Source organism: Symphalangus syndactylus, chromosome 10 (assembly GCF_028878055.3).
Source record: "Symphalangus syndactylus isolate Jambi chromosome 10, NHGRI_mSymSyn1-v2.1_pri, whole genome shotgun sequence".
Taxonomy (NCBI): Eukaryota; Metazoa; Chordata; class Mammalia; order Primates; family Hylobatidae; genus Symphalangus; species Symphalangus syndactylus.
Genome location: NC_072432.2, coordinates 85572497 through 85597553, shown reverse-complemented (window position 1 = coordinate 85597553; position 25057 = coordinate 85572497). Strand labels below are relative to the sequence as shown.

Here is a 25057-nt window from a genome sequence, read left to right as displayed (position 1 = left end):
TAGAGAGGATGTGGAGAAATAGGAACACTTTTACACTGTTGGTGGGACTGTAAACTAGTTCAACCATTGTGGAAGTCAGTGTGGTGATTCCTCAGGGATCTAGAACTAGAAATACCATTTGACCAAGCCATCCCATTACTGGGTATATACCCAAAGGATTAGAAATCATGCTGCTATAAAGACACATGCACATGTATGTTTATTGCAGCACTATTCACAATAGCAAAGACTTGGAACCAACCCAAATGTCCATCAATGATAGACTGGATTAAGAAAATGTGGCACATATACACCATGGAGTACTATGCAGCCATAAAAAAGGATGAGTTCATGTCCTTTGTAGGGACATGGATGAAGCTGGAAACCATCATTCTCGGCAAACTATTGCAAGGACAAGAAACCAAACACCACATATTGTCCCTCATAGGTGGGAATTGAACAATGAGAACACATGGACACAGGAAGGGGAACATCACATACCGGAGCCCTGTTGTGGTGTGGGGGGATGGGAGAGGGACAGCATTAGGAGATATATCTAATGTTAAATGATGAGTTAATGGGTGCAGCACACCAACATGGCACATGTATACATATGTAACTAACATGCATGTTGTGCACATGTGCCCTAAAACTTAATGTAGAATAAAAAATCATAAGAAGAAAGACACGAGAGATCCTAATAATAAAAACAAAAAACAAAAAACAAAAAAGTGGGAAGTGAAATCTTACAACATGCCTGAAAATACTGGAAATTTTTATTTTATTTTTATTTGAAAAAGGTACAAATTTTGATTTTCTGTATTAAATCACTTATTCAAACAATGATTTACTCAACAACAACAACAAAAAGAAAACAAAAAACAAGAAACAATGGAGAAGTAAAGGACTCTTTGCAATATAATTGATGAACGTGAAAGCCGCCAAAAGTATATGAAAGCAGATAGGCCAAGCAGGGGGAAGTCTGATAAAAGAGATGCTAATGGCAATGAGAGAAATGAGTGTTGCAGAGAGTTGTTATATTGTGCTGTGTTGTAAAGCTGGAAAAGGCTAAGGTGAAATAATCCTACCAGTAAGAAGAGAATAATTGAGTTTGCTAGTTTCTGAGTTAAATGCTGGCCAAGTAGAAAGAACTTTTTAATGCACCTTCTGGAGTGATTTTCAAATTTTTTTGTGACTCTCAGGCCTTGACTATGAAATAAGGAAGGTGATTTCTTAAAACTAAATAAAGTTGGTTATTGAGGTAAAAAAAAAAAAGAAAATTAAATTTATAACCAACCATATTACTATGAATTTAAAATATTTCTGAAGCAACTGCTCTATGAACAAGAGTTCGATGCAGAGATAAGACTTCAAGGAAGATGATACAAGAGAAGAAATGAGCCAATGGAACAGAATAGAAAAGTGAAAGAGAAAAATAAAAACACCACAGCAATGCAAGTGGTTGCAAAGGAACAGAAATAATATTGAAAACGCAGTGAGCATTGAAGGACAGATGCAAATAAGCCAGGAAAACATGCAGCACTATTTACAATAGCAAAGATACAGAATCAACCTAAACGCCCATCAGTGGTAGACTGGATAAAGAAAATGTGGTACATATACACCACAGAATACTATGCAGTCATAAAGAAGAACAAGATCATGTCTTTTGTGGGAATATGGATGGATCTGGAGGCCATTATCCTTAGCAAACTGACTCAGGAACAGAAAACCAAATACTTCACATTCTCATTTATAAGTGGGAACTAAATGATGAGAACTCATGGACACAATGAGGGTGACAACAGACACCAGGGCCTACTTGAGGGTGGAGGATGGAAGGAGGAAGAGGATCAGAAAATATAACTAATGAGTACTAGGCTTAGTACCCGGGTGCTGACATCTGTACAATAAACCCCTGTGACATGAGTTTACCTATATAACAAACCTGCACATGTACCCCTGAACCTAAAATAAAAGTTAAAAGCCAAGAAAACAAAATGGAGAAAAAAGAGTTGAAAAGGATCCGTGAACATTAAATATATGAAATATAAAATATATCAAAGAAACAAATTTTTAGAGTCCCTGAAAAGCAGCAACAAAATAATAGAACAGTGATTTTGAACGTTAAGTAAAAAGGCCAAGCCACATATGGAGGGAAAGAAATGACATGAGCCTCCCACTTCTCCACACCATTCAATGCTACTTAGCAGTGATGCAACGCCTATGTAGTCCTATAGGAATGAAGTGTGATACAATAATTTGATATCCAGGCAACCTGGTGCATGGCTGTTTAGATGTACCATAACTTATTTAACCAGTTCCTAATTGGCAGTGGATACAATGATGGTGCAGTGCCTATCATGATACCCAAGAACATCAGATTTGTTTTTAAATAAAATACATGGTACATAGGAGTGTATATGCTACCATTGTGTTTGTGTATATGCTACCATTGTGTTTGTGTGTATGTGTGTGTATATATATAAACACAGGCCAGGGGTGAGCAAATTACAGCCCAACCCAACACCTGGTTTTATAAGTAAAATTGTATTGGAATACAGCCTTCCTCATTCATTCATGTATTGCCTGTGGCTGCTCTCACACCACAACAGCAGAAATGAGTAATTGCCACAGAGACTGTGTGGCCCTCAAAGCCTAAACTATCAGGCCCTTTTTAGAAAAAGTTTGCCAACCTCTGACATACAATACACAAGAAATTGATAATGGTGATCACCTCTATTGAATGGATCTGAAGGGAGGGAGACTTACTTTTTGTTCTCTTTACACTCTTTGGTGCACTCTGAATTTTCTACCATGTTTATTCTGTTACTACAGGGAGAGGATGGAATGAAAGAAACTAGGAATCTCCAGGGTTCTGAAAATCAATGTTGTCTATGCCGGGATATCATGCTTCCTTACCACTGTCCATTTAGAGGAAATGAGCAAAGTGCAGACTCTACAACTTCTTCTTCTTCTTTTTTTTTTGAGACAGGTCACCCAGGCTGGAGTGCAGTGGTGCGATCTCAGCTCACTGCAACCTCCACCTCCTGGGTTCAAGCAATTCTCGTGCCTCAGCTTCCCGAGTAGCTGGGACTACAGGCGTGTGCCACCACGCCTGGCTAATTTTTTGTATTTTCAGTAGAGATGCGGTTTCGCCATGTTGGCCAGGCTGGTCTCGAACTTCTAGTCTGAAGTGATCCACTCACCTCAGCCTCCCAAACTGCTGGGATTACAGGCATGAGCCACCACACCCAGCCCAGACTCTACTTCCAGCAAAAGCAGAGAAGTGCCATGCCCAAGGGCAAATGACCAAAGGTAGAGGGGAAGAAAGACATTCGCTTGGTTGTATTTGGAGCAAAAAGCACCTCACATTGTCCTCTCTTACACAAATAAATAATGAGGGACTTCGATTATATGACAGAATAGCTTTCAGACACAAAAAACAAAATGATTTTAATAGATCCTAGTTTCAGAAAGATTTTTTAAAATAAAACTTTAAAGTAATACTCTCTACTTTCACTCAGGCTCAGTTCTAAAATGTCCAAAGGGTTTTAAACTGACCCAACGCTCAGATTTTAACTGTTTAAGGATTTTTGAAAATGTACTGATTTAGAAAATAATTTATCAACTAGTGAAGGCTCAAAAAGGAATCTAGTTAATTTTGTATTTGAGGCAGGGTTTTGTTTTTCTTAAAAAGCTCATTTGAAATGTAAAAAGAGAGAGAGACTTATCCCCACCCTCAAGAAAAACGTACTAAAACTAAACGTCTCACTTTCATTTTTCCATATTTAGTCCTATGCTAGTATATCTTCAGTGATGCTAATATTTAGCATTATTCACACATTGGAATAGCAAGATAATCATCTGAAGGCCAACAGTTCATGCTCTCATGCAGGTGAGCAAACACCGACTTGTCTGTTCTTTGAATAGTTCTGTACTAGCCATTTTGTAGGGCTGACCCCAAATTCTTCCCTGAAGTAATTAAGTGAGACAAGTAATTACGTCACTGTAAGGCTCTAAAATGTTACTAAAATGACAACCCAGCTACTTCCTGACGTTTTACACAAGAACTCCTCAGGAGCAGGCACTAAGGAGAGATGATCTAAGAAATGTCTCCAAACAAAAGGTGCTTAAACATCTTAGCAAAGGCAAAGTGTTCTGGGGCATTGTTTTATGTGCAGCCAAGGCCACTCAAAAGATAAAACTGGCCAGACACGGTGGCTCACACCTGTAATCCCAGCACTTTGCCAGGCCGAGGCAGGCAGGCTGACTGAAGTCAGGAGTTTGAGACCAGCCTGGGCAACATGGTGAAACCCCGTCTCTACTAGAAATACAAAAATGAGCTGGGCGTGGTAGCGTGTGCCTGTAATCCCAGCTACTTGGGGAGGCTGAGGCAGGAGAATCATTTGAACCCAAGAGGCCAAGGTTGCAGTGAGCAGAGATTGTGCCACTGCACTGCACTCTAGCCTGGGTGACAGAGCAAGACTCTATATAAAAATAAAAATAAAATAAAATAGAAAATAAAATAATAAAATAAAATAAAATAAAGCCACAGAAGGCAGTCAGCCTCCCTGCAAGGTCCCAGGGCTGCCACTAGCAGATTAGGCAAGGGTGAACCTTCTCCTAGGCAGTGCAGCTCAGCTCCAGGGGGTGTAAACACAGGCTGGGTCTCTGCCCCCTCTGCCTGTCTGTGGAGCTCCCTGCTGCATGAACAACCTACACAGCTGTTCATGGCAGTCCTGTGAGCTCCTCAACCTGAACGCCAGACAGTATTTCCACATCCAGGCTTTCCTCTTTGCCCTAGAATGTCCGCATGCATTTTCAGTTACAAATGGGAAGAGAGAATTATTTCACAGTCCCACAACCAAGACTGGGTCTAATTAAGATGCTAGTGCCATGAATCAGCCCTAGAGAGTGAAAGAGTGGTTTAAGAAATGTAATCGTTTCCTCCCACGCCCCTACAGGGATGTTGCGTTGGGACTTACCGTGGTAATTCCAGCCACATGACCCAGGATGGGGACCAGTCACTGGGTGGAGCCATGTTGTGGTTGGAGTCCAGGGCTGCTGGGCTGCTGCAGTCTTCCTGGGGCTCATGCTCTTTGACTTCCAAAGCTTTGAGTACTATCGAGGATGATGTTCTTTTCAATAATGCCACTGCCTCACTCCGGCTGACCTCTGTCAGTTCGACCCCATCCACATTCAACAAAATGTCACCTGATGGCCAGAGAAGCAGAAGCTATCTTTAGTGAGAGCACAAACAGGGACTTCTGCTTAAAGTGCAAGGGGGTAGGGGCTGACTGGGATTGCAGGGATGCAGAGAGGGCAAAGGTTTTCTTTGTTGACGGGAGGCTGGGTGCTCACACAGCAAATGGTAAACAGTGTGTGCATTCCAAGGTGCTGTTAAGGCTTGTTTGGGGTTTTCTAAAGCACACCTATCAGTGTTTGGCTCTTGCTGAAGGAAGGAAGGAAGGGAGTGAGAGAGGAAAATTAGTCTTGTTCACTATTTAATCAAAGAAAACCTACTTTTTCACTCTTTTGTTTCTTGCTTTTAGCATAAAGTAGGAGGATTTGGCAAAAGCTCCAGCATTTGCACAGAGCCAAGCATGTAGTAGGCATCCAGTAAATATGGATTGAATGAAAAGAAACTACCCATGAGAGTGTCTGGCAGAGGAGTCTTGGAGCTGCACTCTTAAAGAAGCAGAAAGAACAACATTTTCATTGCTAAGGTGAAAGTAGCTACTATTGGTTAGGTGCCTACTATGTGTGGGATCATTTCCATACAGATCATATAATCTTCTAGCTTATGTTCTGTTAACAAGTCATTTGTTAACAAGCCACTTTGTTTGGCCTCATCATTCTCCACCCAGATGTTTTGCGGAAAAGAGAAATTAAAATATACATCTCCCCTATTTCCATTTTCTATTTTTTATCTTCATCCTGTTTTTTTTCTGTCCCCTTTTGCTTATCTTTCTTATACAGAATAACCACAGCAAGAGCAAAAAGACAGGAAGAGAAAAAAGAGAAAGGCCCTGAGTCCTTTCTGACCCGAAAGAAGCATCTTTCAGACAGCTGACTAAATCTCTTAAGATACCATCCCCCTGTGGCTCCTCAGGCTCAGCAGCTGTACTTGGGAAACTTCACAGTTTATCTCTTGAATCTGGACTTTTAAATGGCATAATTCCTCATCCATCTGAGCTACCCTCTTGTATGAACTGAAATATTATTAAGGATACATATTTGTAGAGGCAAATTTGATATCGTCTTCCTTTATTTACTCAAAGTGGCTCAGAACACATGAGCTTAAAGTAGTGAAATACTTTTCACCCTGGGAAAGTATCTAGCATGATACTTTCACTTGATGAGTATTCATTGAATCAAATCTATCAAATGACTTTTTCTATCTAACCCATATAATGGAATAATTCATGAATTATTTCATGAATTCCACCACCGGATCAACCCACCAAAGAACCACTTAGAATGACTGGAACTACATTATGCCATTTAATAGAGGCAACTTGCTCATAACTGTAGCAGTTCTCTATTAATTCCTGGAATAGTTTGGAGATTCTAGCTTTACTTGCAGGCAAGTTGGCCAGCAACTAAGAAAAGTGGAACCTGGTCTAGTATCTGTACTCGAACCAATCATGGTCAATGGGTAACAAAAGTCCTGGCCGATCACTCCCACATTCTCTCATTAATTTTGAAAATAGTCACCTAACACAACAAGCTACTAATTTCTCTTAATACTATGCCACCCCAGTGCCTTTAAGATCCCTTTACTTTTTACCTGTTTTTATTCTTCCATCTCTGCTTATGACTCCTCCGGGCTCAACACTGATGACATAGATAGGCAAATCCCATTCTCTATGTGATGCTCCCCCTGCGACGGTCATGCCGAGAGATTCACCAGGGTCTTTTCGGATATTTACCACCTTCTCATGACAAATAATTGTAGGATGGAGGGGCTGAAGGCACAGACGGAAAAACATAGCACATGAATTCACAACTCTGGTAGTTTTTGAATGTAGAAAATGCAAAGTGGGTTTCCATTTTCTAAATGCAAAAACTACCAAAGCTGCATAAATTATGCAAAGTGCATAAATACAATGGTGATTCTTGAAATCACAGAGAAAGACACCCTCACCTTATCCACTCCCAACCATAATAGGGTTACACTGTCCCAAATTTTACAGGTTAACTCAGATGAAGTTTACATTTCAACAGGAAAGAGTAAAAATGGAGGAAGGAACAGATTACAGACCATTAGAAAAATATATTTCTAAAATATTTTCGTGGAGACAAAGTCTTGCTTTGTTGCTCAGGCTGGTCTCGAACTCCTGGCTCCACGTGCCTTGGCCTCTCAAAGTGCTGGGATTACAAGCATGAGCCACCGCGCCTGGCCATGGAGGAATCTTAAGCACACAGAGTGAACTGCACCCAAAATTTCTCAAGTGAGTCATCATTTATTCCTGATAGTAGTGAGTCAGCATTTCAAAAACACTCTGTCATTTATAAATATCAGAAACTTTTCTATGTTAAAAAAAGTAACCATATTTTATAGAGTCTTCTTTCACACCTGCTCAGTGCTTACCAGGCAGCCTTGCCTGCGGTGAGCAAGAGATGTTTAATTGTGCACTGAGGGGCTGGATGCAATGGCCAAAATACCACAAATACGACATGTGTGCATGTGTCCTGTGTCTCATGAACCAGTGTCCGTGACCATTTCCTTTCTCAACCAGAAAAGAGATCAATGTCAGCAATGGAAAAAAAAAAATCATCTGTGAAAGCTTCACACCCAGGGTTACCTGACTTTGGCTGGAGAGGAGGAGAGTTACATATGATAGAGATGACTTTTCTATCTATCTTTTTTCGCCATTCTCCGCACCCTACTTTGGACACCTTACAATGTTCCTTGATGTTTAAAAACATAATTTATGGTAAAATAGTTTAAGCTAATTAAAAACACAATGGGTACCTGAATATTTCTCAAACTATAAGACGTATTTCCATTTTAGAATATTTGCTTTGGATATTTAGAATAAAACATTTTAGACAAGTAAAAAAGCATAAAGAATAACAGAATGACCTACCTATGTACCTCAAAACCCTCCATCAGAAATAAACATTCCATGTACACTTAGTCGCTGTATGACTCTCTGCTCACAGGCCTTTCCTCCCCACAGAGGTAAACCATGCAAAATTTGATGCCTATCATTCCTTAACTTTTTTAATTGGCTAAAAGTTTTCGGTCTCACAAATCCTGCTTTGTCTTCTTTGGTATTTCTTTGAATTGTTTAAGCTCTTATTTTTAAAAAGCTACCTGGTTTCCTAAACCAAACAAGATTTTAGTAAGAATATAAAAACTGAAATAATCAAAGAGCCATATATGTCTCAGTTTTATTTTCAATATGTTACTTTTTTGTGAGGATATTTCAGAAGTCAGATAGAATATAAGTTAAAATGGAAATAATTACAATTCCCACTAAGTCAGTTTGTACGTTTCCAGGAATTAAGACATATGACAGAGGGCTGCAGCAGAAATGTGATCAGATCCTCCCAGCTCTTTCATGATGAGGAGGTGGAAGGAATTATAAAACCACAGTGCAGATGGAGGCTACCTTCTCCATAATTTGATGACTTAGAATATGACGTATTCTAGTTGATTCAACTAAAATTAGTTAATTGGATAAAAAGTTCAGTTAGTTAATTAAGCTAATAAACTAGTTTTTCATTAATAAAGATGATCAGTTAAATTTAAACATTAAGCATTTACTAGCAAAAAGACATCAGGGAGTCCCTATCCATAAAATGTTTTAGCAGGATATATCTGGTCTGTCTAGACTCCTTACAGTAAAGAAACAGGCCATTTATGGATTTATCAGGCTTGGCTGGCTGAGAACCTGGAGGGGGTGTATAACCTTGTAGGCTCTGTAATTAACACAGTATAAAGCAGAGCTGTTCCAAAATAAAAAATTTGAATATTGTTTCTGTATATGTTACTCAAAAACTCAATTTGTAAGCTATTCCAACCAACATATAGATTGACGTAGAAAGAAAACAGCATTCCCTACTCTCTGTTGCAAGAAGAATGAGCTACCTTTAAGAATTTTTTTTAGTTACAAGTGATGCCATGAAACCAGAACTCAGGAGAAATGACTGAAAGAAGCTCATCAGCATCACAACAGGATGCCAAGCCAAAGCTATAGGACTCTTAATTTGGACTAAACAAGGTTTGTGTTGCTTAAACACCATCCAAATGAAGAGGTTAAGGCATTGCCTCTAATAGAAGCCACAGAGAGAAGTATAAATTGGGCTGAGTCACTTCATTTAAAGTGAGGCTGCAAACTGGTGGCCTGAAGAATGAATTCCACCCACAAATCCACAGTGTTTTAGAGTTTTCTGGATTTGAATGCCATATGACATGTGCTGTCTGGTTTGCCCCAATCCCCACCACTCCCTAATGTTACATGAGCTTCAAGTGTTTAAATTATCTTCCTGGGCCCTTCGGCAAACACAAACAAAAACTAAAAGTAGTGGGGACATCATTGATTTCTAGGCAGACTGAAAGATTCAAAAGCCAGAAACCAGGCAAACTGCTTGATTCATTTCAAAGTGAATAAAATACAGTCCTCAAACAAGATGACTCTTGGTAAAAACATGCCATTTATTTGGCTTAGGCTAGAAATCAGTTCCCTTTATGAGGTCTGCATGATCAGGTTTCAAAACTTTCCTGCACCTTCCTCTCTCCTGCCTGGATGGGAGACACCTGTTATCTCTTCAAGTCCTAAATATGGGACTTTGGGCCTTTACTTTTACAAGTCAAAGTATTTCTTTAAGTAAAAAAAGTCCAGAGATGACACTTAGAAATGTTAAAGCAAGCAGACTTCCCAAGAAATAGCCCCTTGCAGGAGCAGGGGACCTGCCCTAGAGGCCTCACCTTGGGAGTGTTGCTCCTCTCCCCTGGCCCTGGGGACCAGCTGCCATTGCTGTTCCAGCCGGCTTCCTGGAAGATGTCAGGGCTCCGCTGCCGAACCTGGCGGGACACGACGAGGTGAACACGTCTTTCACTGGCCTGGGCAAGAAGACACAGGCATTAGCCACTGTCAGTTTCCATCCACTGCATTCAGCGCCAGGGGCTTACAAAAACATTACTTTGATTATACCATTTTTTTATGGCAAAACTTCATTTCTAGTTTGTTGGGGTTTTTTGTTAATATCCATCTTGTAATTTGGCAAGAGCATGAGAGCTCTTTCCTTTATCCTTAAACCAGGTAGTGAACATCGCTCCAACGGAAAACTAGGGAAGGTTTGGTTCCTTCCAATCTTTGAAAAGGCATCATCAGATATTGCTAATTCATTTGTAATTAATGGTTGTACCACACACAAGCCATGCCCTAAGTTCTTCCCAGATAGAATTAGGTGCACTGTGTAAAGTAGCAGCCCAAGGCAAAGGTCTAAGATCAATGGTGCACAGTAAAGAAAAAGAGATGGAGTTAATGGCAGTAACCTGCCACTGCAGGAAGAGAAATCCTGAGCCTGACACTTGCAAATATTTGGGCATAGGAAAGGTTTAGCACTTTAGAAATATGGGGATGACTTCATACATTAATATGTACAGCCTAATCAAAATCCTTTACCTTCAATTCCCAATCACAAAGACATGGAATCAACTTAAGTGCCCATCAACTGATGGGTAGCTAAAGAAAACGTGGTATGTATATACCATGGAATACTATTCAGCCACAAAAAAGAATGAAATAATGTCTTTTGCAGCAACTTGGATGGAACTGGAGGTTGTTATTTTAAGTGAAGTAACACAGGAATGGAAAATCAAATACTGCATGTTCTCACTTGTAAGTGGGAGCTTAGCTCTGGAGATGCAGAGGCAGAGTAATATAATGGACTTTGGAGACTCAGAAAAGGGGAGGTGAGTGGGGTGAGGGATGAAAAACTGCCTATTGGGTACAGTGTACACTATTCAGGTGACAGATGCACTAAAATCTCAGACTCCACCACCATACAATGCATCCATGTAACCAAAAACCACGTGTATCCCTAAAGCTATTGAAATACAAAATGTTTAAAAAACTGCAAAAGAGTAATTTGCCTTGATTTCTTTATTTTTTATGGAACTACCACTTACTCTGACTGCTAATTCTCTCTGCTACATACATTGATACTTGGTCAGGCATTCAGAATAGCAAATATAGTACTTATTGGAAAGGTCCACTCCACATGATTGATATGGTTTGGCTGTGTCCCCAGTCAAACTTCATCTTGAATTGTAGCTCCCATAATTCCCACATGTCATCGGAGGGACCTGGCAGGAGGTAACTGATTCATGGGGGTGGGTCTTTCCCATGCTGTTCTTGAGATAGTAAGTCTCACGAGATGTGATGAGTTTATAAATGGGAGTTCCCCTGCACAAGCTCTCTTGTCTACCACCATGTAAGACATCCCTTTGCTCTTCCTTCATTTTCCACCATGATTGTGAGGCCTCCCCAGCCATGTAAAACTGTGAGTTCATTAAACCTTTATAAGTTACCCATTCTCGGGTATGTCTTTATTAGCAGCATGAGAGCAGACTAATACAATGATACATTTACAAATTGTCTCTCTGCCACAGATTAGTTTCACATGTGTCGGGTAGTATGGGCCATTATTCCAGAATTGCTGACCATTGAGATTTCAGAGCTGCAGGTTCAGACTAAATCTTAGACCTATGAAACTCACATAAATAGAGCTCTGTGGCAGCCTAGGCTGAAGTAGCCAGCTGACCTCATTTATCACTTTAGTAAAAGTTGAAAATGAATGAGATACGGAAGATTTGATTAGAAAGATTCCCAAGACAGACCTGGTTTAGGGACAAGGGAGATGAAAGAGAGAGGAGTAAGGTTTGGTGGTTCCTCTCTTCATCCTATCCCTTGCTCACTCACCACCACAGCAGAGAAGGGGCAGTGACCTGCCAGCTTTCTTCCTATACAGGGATGGTTATTGGGCTAGGGGAGAAAGGTCATGAAATGAGGGCATTGAAATTCCATGCTCTTTTCCATTGACTCAGACAATGGGGGTGGAGGTATTTGCTTCCTGCCAGCTATGGTCTGAACATGTTTCCCCAAAATTGAGATGTTAAAATCCTAACCCACAACATGGTGGCATTTGGAGGTAGGGCCTTTGGGAGGTGATTAGGTCATGAAGGCAGGTCCCTCTTAAGGAGATTAGTGCCCTTATGAAAGGGGCTGGAGGAATCTTGTTTGCCCTCTACCATGTAAAGACAAAGTGAGATGGTGCCATCTGTGAGGAAGTAGCCATCCCCAGACACCAAACCTGCTAGTGTCTTGATCTTTGACTTCTTGACCTCCAGAACTGTGAGAAATAAATTTATGTTGTTTATAAGCCACCTAGGATAGTGTATTTTGTTATAGCAGCATGAATGGACCAAGACACTGCCTTTTCTGCATCTTCCTTCCCAGAGCACACAACTCACTCACTCTCAGGAACTAGGACGTTGTTTTAAAAATCTCAAGTAAACACTTTGGGAGGCTGAAGCAGGCAGATCACTTGAGGTCAGGAGTCCAAGACCAGCCTGGCCAACATGGTGAAACCCTTTCTCTACTAAAAACACAAAAATCAGCCAGTCGTGGTGGCAGGCACCTGTAATCCCAGCTACTTGGGAGGCTGCAGCAGGAGAATTGCTTGAACCCAGAGGGTGGAGGTTGCAGTGAGCCGAGATTGTGGCACTGCACTGAAGCCTGGGTGACAAAGCAAGATTCCATCTCAAAAAAAGAAAAAAAAAATCTTTAGTAAAAACCACCCACCAACGAAACCATATCCCTATGGTTGTCTGACACTAACCAGTCCAAATCTTCATGACTTTGCATTCTTATAACACTTCTTCTCAGGGCTCTCTTGAAACTTAGGGGTCATGATTTGGGTGGCTATAAATTAAATGAACTTTTAGAGACAACTGCTAGTGTACAGTAAGAGTGTCTATTGTAACATCAAAATGGACGATTGGCCAGGTGAGTTGACTCATTTCACAAAAATTAGAAAATCCTTCTGAAAAGGGCCCAAAGGAGAAGTTGGAGTCCTCCGCCCATGTCCTTCACACAAAGTCTGGCCATCACTTCTGATCTCCCCAGCCAAGGCTAATGTGCCCTTCCTTTGTTTACCTATCTTGAATTCCCTAGTGTTTCTCATCACATATAAAGCTTGTGTCTGAACAGAACAAAAATAAAAAGCCCAGGAAACAATCGTGAAGAAAGCTGACATGAAGAACGATGGAATTAGCCGACTAAATCCAATTCTTGGAAGAGTATTTTGTAATAGCTGTGTCTTTCTTTGTATTATAAGCCTCCCTTCTTCTAAATAAGATTATCTTTGGGAACTCTCTAAAGCAAAACTTACTAAAAGATAAGAAGTGGTGAACATTCAGGTCAAAACCCCAATTATGAGCTTGAATTTGCTCTCTTTGGGGAAACTCCGCTGTTTTGAAGGATCCCAGCAGCATGTCTGTAGGCCTGCAAATTGTATCATGTTCATTTTGGATGAGGAGCAGCCACATGATCTAAGCACCTCATAAGAACTGAGAAAATTTTAGACTTACACATCGAATCAACTTGCCAGGCAAAATCCAAATTGCCAAGGAGAAGCCTGCAAGAACTATTTAATTCACATTTTCAAGGATAAATTTCTCACTGGATTTTCAAATGCTGGCTTTGGTATTAAGTTGTTGGCAGGAATAACACTACAATGAATAATTCTGGTATCAATTTACTTGGAAAGAAATTCTCTGCAAGACTGGATCTGTGGCTCTTACCAGCCACCTTGTAAATTGCTCACAGGAAGACCTTGTTTGATGCACTTTTGTGGTGTTTGAAGATATAAGGTGGAAAACGGGCTAATATGCTTGTCCTGGCTTTAACTCCTATCAGGAGCTGGATTCAGTGTAGAGAAACATCCCCTAGCACCAGAGAATCTTTCTTTCCACTAGTATCAATGTGGTGTGAGTGTGAGGAGGGGGAGTATAGGGGAGACACAGAAAGACTGAATGAGAAAATGGCAGAAACTTGCTTATTTCACACCTACATGATAGGTACCAAGAAAGTGGATACAGCAGATCTGTCATTCCGGCAAGCAAGGAATAGCTTACTGCAAGAAAGAGGTAAGACAGCTTCTCTCTGGCATCTCTTGGGATATTGCAATTTGGGCAAAAGGATGGTTTAACAATGGTGGCTACCTTAATTAGAAGACATGACTTAAAGTTTCTTCTCCTCTCTCCCTTAAGAATCCTAGATTGTGATCTAGGCAAATTCTGGACATACTAGTTACAACCTGCATAGCTTGACTGCTGTACCATATTCTTTCCCTCCCAAGAGCTCAAGCATTAGACTCCCTCTCTCTTTTCCGCCCTGGGTCAGTTCACCCCTCCTTAGGAAACTTGGTGGTCCTCCGCTCCTGGGAGGGCACCATATTGATGCCAAAATTAGTGAAGACACCCAATCGGCAGAGCACACTACAGGCCCAGAGCTCCTGGGCTCAAACGACCCTCCCGCCTCAGCATCCAGAGTAGCTGGGGCTACAGGCATGCCACTTCACCCGGCATCCCTCTCTCTTTTCTACAGGCTAAGAGGAAGGGGTTCTGATGCCATCCATATTCTCCCCTGTGGACTTCAGCTTATTGGCAGCCTCCTGACAACCACTCTGTCCCCAAGGCTGATCTATGCCTGCCCTGGGCCAGACACCACACTGGGAACCTTGAGGACATGGTTCCTGCCCTCCTGGAATGTTTCCTACTGTAGGGACAGTCAGATGGGAGTGCCATGGAAGAGAAATGGGGAATATACTTAAGGGTCTCAGAGGTGGGACCAATTACTTCTGGCTGAGGAAATAGGAACCATCTAATATTCAGAGAAAAAAAAGAGGGTTAAAACTAAGTAGCGTTTGTATGGAAGGACTGGCTTTCTGTCGTTTTGTTTAATGACTGCTTTTCTCTGTTGAGATTTGACTCAAAATTGCCAATCATATTTATATGATGGAACTTAGCATTTTGCAGAGCTATATGCTGGAGCACAGGGCATCTTTCTACTGTCTTGGCATTGCATGAATCCATACAGTGACTAAGAGAAGAAAAACATAGTCCAGAAGCCTCATTTATATGTACCCATCTTTAAATAACAAAGCCTACCTCTTGTAGCTGGAAGGAGTCTGGGAGTGTTGCACTGTGATCTCTTGCCAAGCAAGCATCTTCCTTTATGTTCAGTCTGCAATTGACTCTTTCCCTTCCAAAATCCACTGTGGCTGATGAAAACTGCTCATACTGTCAGGGCGTAACATATATTTGCAACTTCCCAGAGCAGAGAGATGGAAGTCAAACATGCCACCACACAAGGGGCAGCATTTTGCAGAGCTGTACACTGGAGCACAGGGCATCTTTCTACTGCCTTGGCATTGCATGAGTCCATACGGTGACTATGAGGGCCAGTGAAACCACACAGGGAGAGTAAGAACCGGTCAAGTACCTGTTCTCATCCAGCCAAAGGCTTCTCCTGCTCATTGGCAGAGACAGATTGGAGTTAAGCCAAATGCATGGTAACATTTGCTGCCTTTTTGACATATAGGTATATGCTTAAGTAAAATGTATGATAAACTATATAAAATGCACTGGGTTCATTTGTTATTGTGTTTCTTGTATCAGTTTTATAAACTTTCAAGTTAAGAAAGTTAAGAGTTGCCACCCTCTCCCCACAATGCCCCAGGGTATTATTCTATACACACACTAGAAAGGAGACTCCAAACCCACTGCTGGGCATCAGGACCGTGTTGTTCAAAGTAGGCAGACCATGTACATAGCTCCCTTTATAGCATAGCCTTGGTCCACAGGAGACTCATGCTTGATTGCGTGGGCCCCTTGTTACAGAAACAGGTGAGAGCTGTAATGTGACTGATAACTATATAAGCTGCTTATAGAGCTCATCCTCTAGGGTTTCATCATCAACATATTTTACATTAACCTGATATTTTAATAATCACTTCTTTAAAAAATGTATCCTGCATTCCTCATTGGTTTCTTTTCCAAGTACCTCAGAATGAGACAGTTTGGCTTTAAATGACTTTTCAACATATACTTGTGGGGATGGCTCTTTCTACACTGTCTGTGGTTGCCCCATTTTAGAATCCCTTCTAGCAACTGTTCAAGTATCATTCTCAGCGAATCCATCTTGTGCTCACGAAGCCCTGGGAAATTGTGAAGGCACTGGTTCCATAAAATTAGAAAGTCACAGACACACAAGAAATGTCAGACATCATCTCATCCAACATTTTCTCTATAGCCTATAATTCAATTTCCCTACAAATTCCTTGCCATGTTGTCACCCAGCTCATGCTTCAGTACCCCCAATGACAGGGAGCTCACTGTGTCCCAAGGCAACATTGGCCATTTTTAGATAGCACTAATTTGAATGTTTGTCCTTAGGTTGAACTTAAATTTGCCATCCTATTGCCTGCCTATTGGTCTAGTTACACCCAGTAGGGCAACGCCACATCAATTTCTCTGTGACAATCCTATTTGAGGATCACTCTCATTGCTCTCTCTTAGCTCTTTCCCTTTCCAGGTCAACTATTCCTAGTTTTTTCCACATTAAATATCTTTTCAAGTCATCTCAAAAATGTAATAAGTTCTGGACTCGCTGTAATAAAGTTGTGTGTGTGCACATGCAGAATAGAACCAGAAGATGAGTTCTGGACTGACTAGTACAGAGTACGGTATTTTTGTTGACAAACCAGCTGCACTGAGGACCTCATTAATGGCGTTTCAATATTGTCATTCATACAAGCATAGGAGATTGTTTCTATGCTCTATGAATCCAAAAACTCAATCGATTCCTTTCTTTACCTATGGATTAATTGAAAGGTGACAAGGAGGTATTCAGGACTGTACTATAGGACAAATTATAGCAGAGCAGCCCACCCCGAGACCACATAATGCCATACAGACCTTACGTGACAATACAGACAACTGGAAGCATCAGAACTGAATGATATGCTAGAAAAAAATCAAAGTCATCAGTCATTCCTGTTGTTATGTCAATGTATTTCACAACAAGGTTTGGAAACAGAATCCTTCCCCTTCCCTTCCTTCCAGTGAACAAAAGAACTTCCGGGGAAAAAAAAACCCTTCCACTGAGCAACGAGTTGGAGGCTCCAGAAATACAACTCTAGAATGAGAGGCTCCAGCAATACAACTCTAGAATGAGAGGCTCCAGCAATACAACTCCAGAATGAGAGGCTCCAGCAATACAACTCTAGAATGAGAGGCTCCAGAAATACAACTCTAGAATGAGAGGCTCCAGAAACACAACTCTAGAATGAGAGGCTCCAGAAATACAACTCTAGAATGAGAGGCTCCAGAAACACAACTCTAGAATGAATTAATGGTGTACTATAAGTTGATATTCCCTATAAAATGGGTTTGGTCAGGGCAAATCTGGTCTGTATTAATTTGTTTGCCATTGAAACTTTGGACCCCCAGAAAAGTGCCTGATATATTATTAAAAAGTTTATGAGTATCTCATGCTGAAGAGGTGGTAGCTCCTTCAATGAGCTAAAAGCAGTCAGGCTGGCCAAGGAGAGAGAAAATTAAGGAGGCTTTGAAGAAACATAGTAAATAGGATCTTAAGATTTGATCAGGGTGGAAAAGGAGAATTAGGGCAGCAATATGGTTTATTTTTCCCAGTAGACTATAGCTCCATGTTCATCCTTATGTTCCCAGAAGCATATATCTTTAGATGCAAAGACATTAATGATAATACAGATGGTGACTTATATGGGATCATACAGATGTCAGTGACAAGGGCAAGACACAAGGATTTAGTTCTTGAGTCCCTGAATCTGCTGGTGGCTGAGTCAGTAAAATGACTCAGCATCCTTGCCTCAGACACCATTTCTTTTAGGATATCTAGAAGTTACTCTCATGATTATGTTCTATAAAAAATATATATTTGGGGGCATATGTGGGTTAGAGGAAGGGTAGTGAAGTTTCAAGATCGCCTAATACTTGCAGTGTGTAGCTGCACATAATGTTCACTCATGAAATTCTAAGTTGAAAAGCTGTACAGTTTACCAAGACACACAGTTTATCAAGAATTCATAAAATTTGGAGCCCTATATAAAAATCACTTGAACTTTGAGAATTCAGCTCAAGGACATTAAAAAATAGTCTATAATCAAGTCTATGTGCATTAAATTTACCACAAACCATGGCAAGACAATTTATTTAAGTAGGGATTTAATTCCAGATTAAGTGTACTGATCTGTTAAAAAAAAATACAGATCTATCAGGTTTTATTTCACTGGCGATTCTGACTGGCTCCGGGGGACTTGAATGTTTACAGTACCACAAAAGTTCTACCCATTTTTGCAGGTATACAGCAGAATTCATGAGCTAGAATCACGTATTTAAAATGCATGTAGGTAATGCAAGTAGTCCATTATTGGCTTTGTGGCTCTGTCTGAATGTCTATCTCATTAAAAAAAAAAAAAGTTTGAAGAGCCTGTTGTCAAATGTTCTTTGATGAAATGAATTCTCATTTAAATATTGATTCATATAAGGAAAAAACAATTACACATATGCCAGTATTGATGAAAGCCCCTATTATCATCGGCTCTACAAATGGCTTTGAGTATTTTCAGTTTCTGCATCAAGTCTGGAATTGCCTAGGGCAAAAAGGCTTAAGAGGGACATTCAAATTTGAATCTTTGGTCCATTATTTCTTTGTTCTGTTATCTTAGCTATGACATCAGACAGTTCCAAAAAGCTGCCTCTTTCATACAGTTATTCCAGTCATGATGCCCAAACACTTGAGAAATTGACAATGGAAAAAAATAAAATTGTACTTAGTAGCTACATAAGTCATCAGCACCATATTTGAGGCTTCTATCTCCATAAGGACTTTCTTCTTAAAAGGGCCTGGCAAACCCGGGCTGCTGCTGAGTAAGCTGAGGTTACAGCTCAACATATGTAAAGCTGGTCAAATATAAAATGGTTGGGGCCTCTCTGTAATAACTCTTCGCTGAAGTAACACAGAAAAAAAGCTGAATGTGGGGTACTGTGGGAGAGAACATGACCAAAAAACATGTTGTCTGGGAATTTCTTTGTAAGGCAAATGTGATTCATGGAGTAGACATACAAAGGCAACATAGCCAAGGATTGGTTAAAAATTTGAGTCTCAACCTTTGAAGGGTATTTAGTTTAATCCCCTCAGCCTGGTGTGTGTTACAAATATCACATAAATAAAATCCACTCTTCAGAAACGGCATGCGATTGCTTAGCTAGGATTTTCCAGCATTCCGTGTTTTCCATTTCTTTTTCAACTAGCTTTGCTCTCATTTTTTTTAAAAGGTTTTTCCTGCTTATGAAGCATGTTGGCTTTGTTTAGTAAGCAAAAGAATCTTTTAGGAAGTCCCCGTGTTAGGCAAGATTTTATTCCATAAATTAACTTTCTCAAGGAAGAAACTGTTTTTCCTTTTCTGTTATTAATCTACAAAAGCAAAATGCCATATGTAGTCAAGATTTTTCCAAATGACATGATGAGTAAGAGTTTTTCTTTTGCTTATTGCGAAGTATAGTTGGCAAACATTATCTCCAGAATGTGAGTTGCACCGACTGACCTGCAGAGGGAGTTAACAAGTGTAACATGAAAAAATACTGGTGGTCACCTAAAAGGCTAGTTTTCAAAGTGAGAAAAAAAAAATCATGTTAAGAATGCAGTTTCTTCATAAAGAAATACAATGGACTCTCCCTTTTCCATTGTGAAGGTTTTCATAAACATAACATATTTTCTCTTCTCATTCATTGGCCGCTAATGCCACCTGCCTAATGCTGACTTGGTTGTTTTGAGATAAAAGGCAGGAATACATTCCAAGCTCTACCAGGCCAGGACCTGTGCCAACCTAGTTCAGCATGGTACCACACACCTCTTGGCACAGAGAAGCTGCTCAGCCAATAATCACTGAACAAATTCAAGGGGACAAAGAGTAGATATGGTATCTTGGGGACAAATGGCACATGAAAGCAGATTTGGTGCTTCTTTGGTAAATGGTTTGATAACCAATCCCTAGGACATAAAGTTAATGTATAAAATATATTTTATATACACATAGATGTTCATAATTTCACTCCATTTACTCATTTGGCAAATATTTATCGAGTGCTTACTATTGCCAGCCATTGCTTTAAGTGCTGAGGATATGATACTTTTTTTTTTTTTTTTTTTTTTGAGACAGAGTTTCACCCTTTTTGCCCAGGCTGGAGCACAATGGCGTGATCTTGGCTCACTGCAACCTTCGCGTCTCGGGTTCAAGTGATTCTTCTGCCAAGTAGCTGGGATTACAGGCATGTGCCACTACCCCTGGCTAATTTTGTATTTTTAGTAGAGATGGGATTTCACCCTGTTGACCACGCTGGTCTCGAACTCCTGACCTCAGGTGACCCACCCGCCTCGGCCTCCCAAAATGCTGGGATTACAGGCATGAGCCACTGCGCTTGGCTGAGGATACAATACTTTACTGTACTTACTGTCTGGCAGGTAATATTAGTTGGTAGTAATTGAAGAGTGTTGTAGGATAAAGTGTATATGAGCAGAAATGGACAAAATTCTAAGTAGAATTGACAGTGAAGAGCTCTCTGACAGTTGAGGGGAGATGTGAATGAACTGTAGGAATGTGGCAAATGGATATTTAGAAGATTCTTCCAGGCAGAGGAACAGCAAGAATGCCAGGCCTGAGGCAGAAATGCTTGAAGAGCAGCAAGAAGGCAATGTGGCACATGGTTAAACATGGGGAGAATACTAGACACCCTCTTCTGTAAGAAATGAGGTTGGAGAGACAACAGAAGGCCAGGAGACGTATGGCACAGCAGGCCATAGTAAGGATCTGCAATTTTAACCTAAGTGTCTCAGGAGGCCTCAGAGGGCTGAGAGAGAGAGAGAGAGAGAGGCATCCTGACTGGAGTGGTTTGGTAAAGAGCTCATTCTCTGCTGTGTGTAGAGCAGGAGAATAGATGATTAAGTGTGGAAGGCAGAAGGCCAGCAAAGAGGCTCTGACCGTCACTCAGACCAGGTCAAAATGGGTTGGGGGAGGGAGACGCTGAGGTGAGTCAAAGTTCTTTTTGGCTCAAGTCACTGGGTAAATAGAGGTGCCATTTTTATAGGCTGGGAATGGCCTAGGGGAGAGCATGTTGGGCAAGGGATGGAATGGGAGGAGCCAAGGGTTCAGTTTTGGACATTAAGTTTGAGATGCCTTTGCCATATCCACAGGAAGATACGAAGCAGGCATCTGGAGGTGCAAGTGTGGTCAGAGGAGAAGGTGAGGTGGGCACATGAATTTAGGAATAGATGGCATACACCTCAGAAATAAAATGTCTCTTTTTTTGTTTATTTTTTGAAACAGAGTCTTGCTCTGTCTCCAGGCTGGAGTGCAGTGGCGCAATCTTGGCTCACTGAAACCTCCGTCTCCTGGGTTCAAGCAATTCTCCTACCTCGGCCTCCCAAGTAGCTGGAATTACAGGTGCCTGCCACCACACCCGGCTAATTTTGTATTTTTAGTAGAGATGGGGTTTTACCATGTTGGCCAGGCTGGTCTTGAACTACTGACCTCGTGATCTGCCCGCCTCAGCCTCCCAAAGTGCTGGAATTAAAGGTGTGAGCCACCATGCCCAGCCAGAAAATGCCTCTTCTAACTCTGGTTTTGTTCCCCACCTGCTCTACTGGGCATGAGCTCGGGCCCTTTAGGGCAGATGAGCATCCATGGGGGCCGAGAACCACCTTGGAACTGGGACACCACCAAGTGGCACAGCTCAGAAGCTAAGGTACCACGTGTGTTTTCTGCCCTGGTGGGCAGAGGGAGAAGGCTAAGTCCCCTTGTACCCTCTGCCTCAGGCTGCCCAGGTCTACAATGACAGTAATACCATCCAACACTTGGTCCTCTTCCAAGAAGAGGGATAAGCTACTGTACAGGACAGTGAAGACAGTCACCAGCACCTGGAAGAATCACATAACCAGATCTCAGGCGCAGGCAAATTTATTTGTGTTTAGATAACCAAGTCCTTGAGAGCAAACAGTCTTTTGATGATCACCCTCTGTGGAACTTGGTGCAGGGCTCAGTCAGTTACTGCTGCTGACTTACTGCCTAGTCTCAAAGTATGAAGACTTCAGTCACTAAGTGGAAGTTGACATAGACTTGCTGGGTAATTGAGAATGCTTCTTAAGATAAGGCCTCTGGATCTTGCCCTTCTCCTTTCAGCTGTCCACTGACTTTAGAGAGATCATTCTAGAAGATCATGCCATTTCCTTTCCTAAGCCCTTCCAAGAATGCCCCCATGGCTTTGCGGATAAAGTCCGAGGTCCTTAGCATGGCTCGCAATATTTCACATGATCTGTCTCTTGCCTCGTCTATGGCTGCTTTTTAAAATACACACCCCAGGCTCCAGGTACTATTTATCATTTCCCTAATAGGCTGATATGGTTTGGCTGTGTCCCCACCCAAATCTCATCTTGAATTGTAGCTCCCATCATTCCCACGTGTTGTGGGAGGGAGCCGGTGGGAGATAATTGAATCGCAGGGGTGGTTCCCCCATACCGTTCTTGTGGTAGTAAGTCTCACGAGATACGATGGTTTTATAGAGGTTTCCCCTTTTGCTTGACCCTCATTCTCTCTTGCCTGCTGCCATGTGAGACTGGCCTTTCACCTTCTGCCATGATTGTGAGGCCTCCCGAGCCATGTGGAACTGTGGTTCCATTAAACCTCTTCTTCTTTTTAAATTATGCAGCTTTGGGTATGTCTTTATCAGCAGCAAGAGAATGAACTAACACATGGGCTATTAAGGAAATGTTCCTTTGTCTTGTGTCTCCTTAGGATGACCCTTGCTGACTTGTACACTGGAGAACTTCAGCTCATTCCTCAAGCCCCAAGTTCAAGATCTTCCTCCTCTGAGCAATTCATAGGCCCGGCCAAGCAAAAATCTCCCCTGCGCCTTCAGCAGCATCATACTTAATTTTTCCATTGCAGTAGTGTTCGACTGCATGGGCAGTCATTTAGATAAAGTCCAGCTTTCCTGCCACACTGGAGGATCCTTTGGACGAATAATCTAAGTGGTCCTCCCTCCAATTTCTGCATCAACCCAGGGGCACGTAAGCAGCAGAACTTAACAGATATTTGCTGGATGAAGCGAATGAATGGGTTAGAACATAAGAGCCCAGAACAAAGTCTATTCTTCCAAGAATAAAGCTCACAGCTTATGAAACGCCGCTGAGACACAAAACTATCAGAGCATTATACCGGGTGAAAAAAGCCAGTCCTCCAAGTCCATATATGATTTCATTTATATAACATTCTTGAAATTCAAAATTATAGAAATAGAAAATAGATTAGTGATTTCCAAGGGTTACGGAGGATGTGGGGTGGGAGGGAAATGGATGTGGCAATAGAAGGCAACTTTTATAGGGATCTTTGTGGTGATGGAAATATTCTGTTATGACTGTTAATGTCAATAGCATGCTTGTGATGCCATACTATGGTTTTGCAAGATGTTAACACTAGGAAAAACAGTAACGAGACAGGGATCTCTCTGTATTATTTCTTACAATTACATATCAATTGATAATTATCTCAAAATACAAAGGTGAGTTACAATTGCATATTAATTGATAATTATCTTAAAATAAAAAAGTTAAAGAAAAAAAAATGTCAACAGTGACCCTGACAAAGTCAACAAAATACATATAGGTGCTTGATGACATTACACTGGTCAGAAAAGTGGATCAGTTTGAACAGTCATGAACTCTACTTGCCTGAGTGATCAAGAATTTTTGTCCTTGTCTTATTAGGGGGCTTCCTCTCAGGTTCATACTTGGGTTTCCATGTGCTTTCCAAGTCACCTGGACTTAGCCATGGAGAGTAAGACTTACTCTGTCCATAGGATCCCTGGAGAATGCATGGCATAGCTTTTTTTTTTTTTTTTTTTTTTTTAAGATGCGTCTTGCTCTATTGCTCAGGCTGGAGTGCAGTGAGGAGCGCCTCTGCCCGGCCGCCCCGTCTGGGAAGTGAGGTGCGCCTCTGCCCGGCCGCCCCGTCTGGGAAGTGAGGAGCCCCTCTGCCCGGCCGCCACCCCATCTAGGAAGTGAGGAGCGTCTCTGCCCGGCTGCCCCGTCTGGGAAGTGAGGAGCGCCTCTGCCCGGCCGCCCCGTCTGGGAAGTGAGGAGCCCCTCTGCCCGGCCGCCACCCCGTCTAGGAAGTGAGGAGCGTCTCTGCCCGGCTGCCCTGTCTGGGAAGTGAGGAGCTCCTCTGCCTGGCCGCCCCGTCTGGGATGTGGGGAGCGCCTCTGCCCGGCCGCCCCGTCTGGGAGGTCTACCACAGAGGCCAGAAGCAATGTGGGGGCTGGACGTGGTGGCTTACGCCTGTAGTCCCAGTACTCTGGGAGGCCAGGGCGGGTTGATCATTTGAGGCTAGGAGTTCAAGACCAGCCTGGCCAACATGGTGAAACATATGAAAAATACAACAGACAAATCAACCAACCAACCAAGCGACAACAAAACAGGTCTACCCTGGAGTCATACTCTAATTTTTTCTATTTTCCTCCCTTTCTGATCCTTTATCCCACTTTCTTTTTCTTCCTCTTCCTTCTTCTTTGTCAAATAGAGGATTGAGTTATTATCATTGATCCATACAAAGCCCCTCTCTCATTTATTTTCTTTAATTCCCACCCCCTATTTCTATTCCCCGTCTTCCCATGTGAAACCTTCCTAATATGTTTGATATACATCTTTTTGTTTGTGCTTTTAAAAAATAAAAAAAAAAAATAAAAAAAAGATGGATCTTGCTCTGTTGCTCAGGCTGGAGTGCAGTGGCATGATCTCAGCTCACTGCAACCTCCGCCTCCCAGTTTCAACTGATTCTCCTGCCTCAGCCTCTTGAGTAGCTAGGATTACAGGCACCTGCCACCACACTTGGCTAATTTTTTGTATTTTTAGTAGAGACCGGGTTTCACCATGTTGGCCAGGCTGACCTCGAATTCCTG

General features: G+C 41.7%; 1 protein-coding gene across 2 annotated transcripts in view; it reads right to left on the bottom strand.

Annotated features, from left to right (window-relative positions):
* LNX1 (ligand of numb-protein X 1) overlaps positions 1 to 25057 on the bottom strand; it is a 147430-nt gene that overhangs the window by 24944 nt on the left and 97429 nt on the right. For both annotated transcript variants that reach the window (XM_055294676.2, XM_055294677.2), the window contains 3 exons: positions 9923 to 10057; positions 6773 to 6950; positions 4968 to 5196 (listed from right to left, as the gene is read on the bottom strand). In XM_055294676.2, the coding sequence (XP_055150651.2) occupies positions 4968 to 5196; positions 6773 to 6950; positions 9923 to 10057 (542 nt within the window). The remainder of the gene's footprint in view (positions 1 to 4967; positions 5197 to 6772; positions 6951 to 9922; positions 10058 to 25057) is intronic.